The sequence below is a fragment of the Aptenodytes patagonicus genome, chromosome 3 (assembly GCF_965638725.1).
Source record: "Aptenodytes patagonicus chromosome 3, bAptPat1.pri.cur, whole genome shotgun sequence".
In the NCBI taxonomy this organism is placed as follows: domain Eukaryota; kingdom Metazoa; phylum Chordata; class Aves; order Sphenisciformes; family Spheniscidae; genus Aptenodytes; species Aptenodytes patagonicus.
In genome coordinates, this window is record NC_134951.1 from 104,811,821 (window position 1) to 104,817,820 (window position 6,000).

Consider the following 6,000-nt stretch of genomic DNA (forward strand, 5'->3'; position numbering starts at 1 on the left):
TTAAATGTTGATTTTGCATTTTCATGGGCAGTTAGGCTGGTGAAGCAAACACAGAATAACAATATCTGAAAGTTTTATATACAGCTTCCATTAAATGATCAGAAAGCACTTTGTGCATATTGCACATTGCTACAATCACTATCTACTTGTGACCTCTCTCACAGAGGATTTAAGTGTCTTACCTCGATCCATGCAAGTGAAGAGCTGCGAAAGGACATTATAAGAGTTACCAACTGGAGAACAAAATGATAGATGAACTTCTGTGTAGCTGAATGTAAAGTGGCATACAGGGGAATAAGCAATATAAGCTTTACATATAAAATTATGAGCTCTCTGGTGATACTTCTCAATTAGAGTGAGACCTTGGGATTATAACGCTAGTTCTATGAAAGCATCAGCTCTGTATTTTACAACAGCTAAAAAAAAAAAGTCAAATGTTAAGAGGGTAGAGAACATGGTGATGCCACTGTGCAAGTCTGTGGATTGCTTATATGTTGACTATTATGCGCCCTTCTGGTCCCTTCACCTCTATAGGAATGTTTTAGTACTGAAAAAGGTTCAGAGAGGGACAGCAGTAATGACCAAAGGTGTGGGAGTGACAGAAAGGACATGCAATCCTGAATACATGGAGATGATGGTCGAGATTGAAGAACAAAGGGTCATCCAGTGAAGCTACTGGGAGCCAGGAAACAAAGAAAGGAGGTGGTTCTTCATGCGGAGGGTCTACTGATCTGTGAAACTCCTCGGCAAAGGATCTTTTGGGTGCAAGAAGTTTAATTGGTTGAAAGGAAGAGTGGGTCAGCACTTACAGTGATAATTACGAAATAAGCAAATTGCAACAGACTCAGGAAATCCCCTGTGCCGAAAACGGTCAGAGGTTAAGAAGAATTAGGGAGAGGCATTGTGTTTGCTTGCCCTGATCTTACTGTTTCCTAGGCAACTGCCTGTGACCACTGCTGGAGACCGAATACGGGTTAGGTGGACTCAAGGTCTGAGTCACTACAGCCATGCTTGTATTTGGGTAGCAGCAATCACTAGCGTGTGCTTGAGGTTTCCCAGTTTTTGTTTCAGCTACTACATCAACATAAAGGTGGTGAGTTTTTATCGTTTATAATGAATTCACTCTTTTTTTAAGGCTCTGACAAATGGACGCATCAAGAAAGGCGGCTGTTCAAAGAGGCATTGTCCACCTACAGCAAAGATTTCATATTTGTACAGAAAATGGTAAGGTTATTTCTGTTCTGCCAGTGGTTTTTTCCATTTGCTGCATTCTGTTCCCCTTCATTTTCCCTCCAGTGCCAGACAAGCTTATTGCAGACATAGAGCCAGCAGTGGTTACAAGAACGCCGTTAGGAGTGGTATATTCCATTTGGTGTACCTATGCATGCAACTGCAGCACCAGTAAAAAACGGTTAAAAATAAATAAATAAAATCTGTTCCTTTTGTTATTATATGTAAAAGTTTCCACACCTGGAATCCAAGTCATGGCATTCCATGTGTGGGACCGAGTATGGTGCTCCACTATCACCTTGGTGCTCTCTGGCAGTTTGTTAAAAGGTACCTGAGTCACTGGCATTGAGCCTCGCGCCAGAAAGGGTTGAAACCTGTTAATGAAGAGAGAACGTGTTTCGGCTTAATTTTCATGTTCTGCCACAAAGCAGAAAAGGCGAGGTGTATACATCTCGGGGCAGAATACCTTGCTTGTCAGCTCAAATGTTGAAAAACATTTGGGTTTATGGGAACCAAGTCTTCATTCCTAGATTTCTCGGTAGTATTGTACACCTGAGCTACAAAAGTATATTCTCAGTCATTTTCTCACTAGAGTCTAGAGAATCCCAGAGAAATGTACTGAAGCTGAAATAGTCAACACAGATTTGACTGAAAAACAATAACTAAAAAAAATTATTCTACAAGAGTATTCCTATTGTAGTCAAACTGTCTTTTTTTTCTCCATTTGAATGTTTGAGAAATAAAGCCTGCCTCTTGGAATATATTAAAATTGTGTTGAATGAAAGAAAAAAATTGAGATTGGACTATTTCTGCAATTACTTAACTACAGGTTAAGTCTAAGACGGTTGCACAATGTGTGGAATACTACTATACCTGGAAGAAAATCTTGCGTTTGGGACGGAAGCACAGAACACGTTTAGAGAAAAAGAGAGAGGAATGTCTGGTAAGTCTAAAAGAATATGAAAAAGTTTAACACTTGATAATTTTTGTGTTCATCCTGTTTTGAGGAGGAGGTTGAACTAGATGACATAGGTCTCTTCCAATCAAAATTGTTCCATAATTCTAAATTATGTTCTGTATGAGCATTCTGTGACCTCAGCTACACCAAGATTTTGTGTTCCTGGACTGTAACGGGATAAAACTGTTTTGACTAGTGCGTTATCTAACTCTAGTCCAGCAATTATGGCTTTTGCTACTGATGATGCAGGTAAACCTCTGTAAATTATTCCTGTGCCTGTGTGTGCGTGCTCCTAAAGGCTGCTCTAGTATTCCAGTATAAATACCATTTACACAGCCTAGCAGTGCAATTCTTTGTGTGCAAGGTCTGTATTACAGGTAGTCTTAAGAGATGTGTGGTGTTTTGTTTTGGTTTTGGAGGTTTTTTGTTTGTTTTTTTTTTTAAATAAGTCATTTAATTTGACTATGAATATAGCGTACATTGCCATTCTAACAGTTGGGGGAGAGTATTGCACTTTGGCATCTGTAGGCTCTTAGAGCCACGGCTCTGTAATACAGATGGAGGGTGTTTTGAGCACTGCAGTGAAGGTTCATGAGCTGTAGCTTGTCATTAAGGGGTGGTAGTTCCAGCAAGACCAGAAGTTCATTCAGGATGGGAAAAAATACTGAAACCTGGAAGCAGACTTGACTAAGCAGCATGCTGTTCCAGTACTGTCTATGTCCTACTATCCAGTACTGTCTGTCTTTGACCATATTTCTAGTATTTCTTAAATGCACTATTTCAGACAAGTGGAGAAGAGGAGGTGTTAGAGGAAGATGAGGAGATCGAAGAAGACAGAAAGGAAGAAAGGGAAATGCAGAAGTCTCCTGACCCACCAGCTATTCCTCTTGTTGGACATATAGATCTGCCTGCCCTTCAGAGTCTTTCACTTTCTTCGTCCTCCTTCATCTGTGAAATGCCAAACTGTGGCGCTGTACGTGTGTTTGGTATCTTTAATAGCAGGGGGGCTGCGTACTAGTGAATTGTGATTTTGGAAATCAGGGGTTTATTCCTGGCCAGTGATATCTCTGGAATATCTTTGGACAAATCCTTTTGCCCACTTTTAATTCCCACATCACAAAATATAGGCAATATGCTGATCTGTACATAAAATTGTATCCTGAGATGATGTATCGATTAGAAGTACTATATGGTAACAGCTCTGATTACCATTTTGTTATACAACTGTAATAATAGGATAGCTCATTGGTTTGTTTTTATTATGACTAAGTTTCTTTAACTCTAGTGGGATATAGCTGAGAGCAAGCAGCATTTGGCCAAGTAGATTGTGTGTATTAGATGTGTACAGTTGTTCTATTGTAATATGCGTTCAGCATACTTCTTTCTGCAGTTCCTGTTCCAGTGCAGTATTTCTTGATTTTTTTGATTTTTTTTTTTTTTTTTTTTTTTTTTCCCCCTTCCTTTGACCCTACTCCCCGTCAGGTGTTCAGTTCCCGACAAGCGCTGAATGGCCATGCTCGCATTCATGGAGGTACGAATCAGGTGACAAAAACCCGATGCACCATTCCAGGCACTAAGCAGAAATCTGGTACACAGAGCGGATACTGCTCCATCAAGAGTTCACCTGCCCACAGCACAACAAGTGGTGAGACTGACCCAACAACAATTTTTCCTTGCAAGGAGTGTGGCAAGTAAGTGAATATGATTGTCTGAAGTATCGCATCACATTTGCCTATTTATATTCCAGGTGAATAGTGTTGTGACAAACTCTTTATTTTGCTCTGATGGTCTCAAAAGAAGTTTCCCCTTAGATGACATGTCCTCTTATCAAAACCTTCAGAGGTTGGTTTGCATGACGTTTTGGATGCTTCCCCTGCAGTATTTACTCCAATTTTCCTGAATCCGTTTACCTGCTAGAATTTCTACATCTGACAGTCCAGCTTCCTGCCTCATCACTGACTTGCATGTGACAGTGGGCAACTCTCTGTTTCTGCACTTGAGTTTGTCCATCCTGATGTGGGATTCCTTCACTTTTTTCCCATTGTGCAAGACTGTAGTGAAACTAACTGCAGGGAGAATTAGGATGTGCAGAGATACTGAAGCAACTGTGGGAGCTGCAAAATACCTCCAGCAGAGTCTGAGTAGGCCATTTTGATACTGTCAGGATGTATAAATCTGGTAGTCTGTCCCTGAAATTCTCACCATGGCATTGCAGACTTCACTGACTTCTATTTCAGGACAAGGAAGCAAATGTACTGATAGGTTGTTGAGTCTTTTTTGGCTCATTTCATCAAAAGCAATGCATTTTTATCTGATTTTTTTTTTCCTTTAAAATTTAGGGTGTTTTTCAAAATCAAAAGCCGCAATGCTCACATGAAGACTCACAGACAACAAGAAGAACAGCAAAGGCAGAAGGCTCAGAAAGCTGCTGTGGCAGCAGAAATGGCAGCCACCATTGCGAGAACTACTGGGCCAGTTGGGCATAGTTTGATCCCTCTGGATCACATGAGTTTAGTTAAACATGTTGAAAATGTCGGTGACATTGATGACGATGTTGTTCAGGAGCTGGGTGATGTCATGGAAGAGAATGAAGTCATGGATGCTGACCTTTTATTGGATGATGAAGATGCAGATCTACTGCAGGATGATGCTGAGTTGTAAATAAGGTTGTTCGATAAAGACAGCTACTGAGCACACCCTGAATGGATCAATCAGGAAACCTGGGCTGCTCGTTTGTTCCCCACTGATTGTAAACTACCTGTTAAAAAATGACAATTCTTTTATCCAGGTCTAGAAAAAAAGAAATCTCCTTTTTTCCCTTTTTTTTAATTAATTTGTGTTTTGGGGGAAAAATAAATAATTGGTACAAATATTCTTATAAGGTGTTTTTATCTGAGCTCATTTTGCTGATAACTTCCAAGGCCACTAATTACAGAAGTTCGTGGTTCTGCTATCACTTCCCTCCAGATGATCCCAGTAGGATCTTTAGTCTTTAACTCTTCCAAGTTTCATTCTACCCCAATTACAAGAATGATTTTCACACACTTCTGATGGAACGTTTGGGGGTTTTTTGCCTATAGTGGATCACTTCCAGCATCTTCTAGAGACTAAATGTCATCTCTGTTAAGGAGATGATTACATTCCTTGTCTTTGTGCTGTCATTTTAAGGGAGGTGGAGGAAAAAAAAAAATCTGATTTAACTGTGAAATAATTACAGGAGTGACTGCATCATCTGTAGTATCGCAGCACTTTTTCAGTTCTGTCTTGCCTTAATGCATACATGTTAGGCAGTTCGTAAAAGCATTGGTTACACTGTACATTTTTAGCAAGGTTCTGATCTGCTGATTTTTAAATGACCTAATTCAAAGATTGAAGAAAGACGACGATTGTACTGTGGTTCACATCATCTGATGGGAACACTGAATCAGGAACACCGCCTTGGTAATCAGATTGCACTGGAAATATATTTCGCTGTGACAATAAATCACACTGTTGAATAGCCATCTCAGTGGTTATAGGAGAGTGTATGCTCGAGCAATGCAGGAGCTTGCTCTCACCAGACAAACACAGGGAGACATTCTTGCCCGTGGAACAGAGATTGGTGGAGTATATGCCTTCAGCACGTTAGTTATTACTTGTAGGCATGAAATGTTGTTCTTGTGCCATTTTCAGTCCTCCTCGTTACACCAAATTCAAATGTTGTTAATTTAGTAAAACATATTCCAAAGGTGAGTTGACATTGCTGTTTAATTACTGTTTCTCCTCCCTTAGGTTCAGATCTACATGCTGGATGTCTAACACCATTTATATAA

At 40.0% G+C, this 6,000-nt stretch overlaps 1 protein-coding gene across 12 annotated transcripts in view; it reads left to right on the forward strand.

The window, feature by feature from the left end:
- TRERF1 (transcriptional regulating factor 1) overlaps positions 1 to 5,691 on the forward strand; it is a 102,503-nt gene extending 96,812 nt beyond the window's left edge. For all 12 annotated transcript variants that reach the window (XM_076334477.1, XM_076334476.1, XM_076334486.1 and 9 more), the window contains 5 exons: positions 1,136 to 1,224; positions 2,060 to 2,173; positions 2,973 to 3,161; positions 3,671 to 3,879; positions 4,528 to 5,691. In XM_076334477.1, coding sequence (XP_076190592.1) covers positions 1,136 to 1,224; positions 2,060 to 2,173; positions 2,973 to 3,161; positions 3,671 to 3,879; positions 4,528 to 4,849 — 923 coding nt within the window. In that variant the 3' untranslated portion in view covers positions 4,850 to 5,691. The remainder of the gene's footprint in view (positions 1 to 1,135; positions 1,225 to 2,059; positions 2,174 to 2,972; positions 3,162 to 3,670; positions 3,880 to 4,527) is intronic.
- The last annotated feature ends 309 nt before the right edge of the window (positions 5,692 to 6,000 follow it).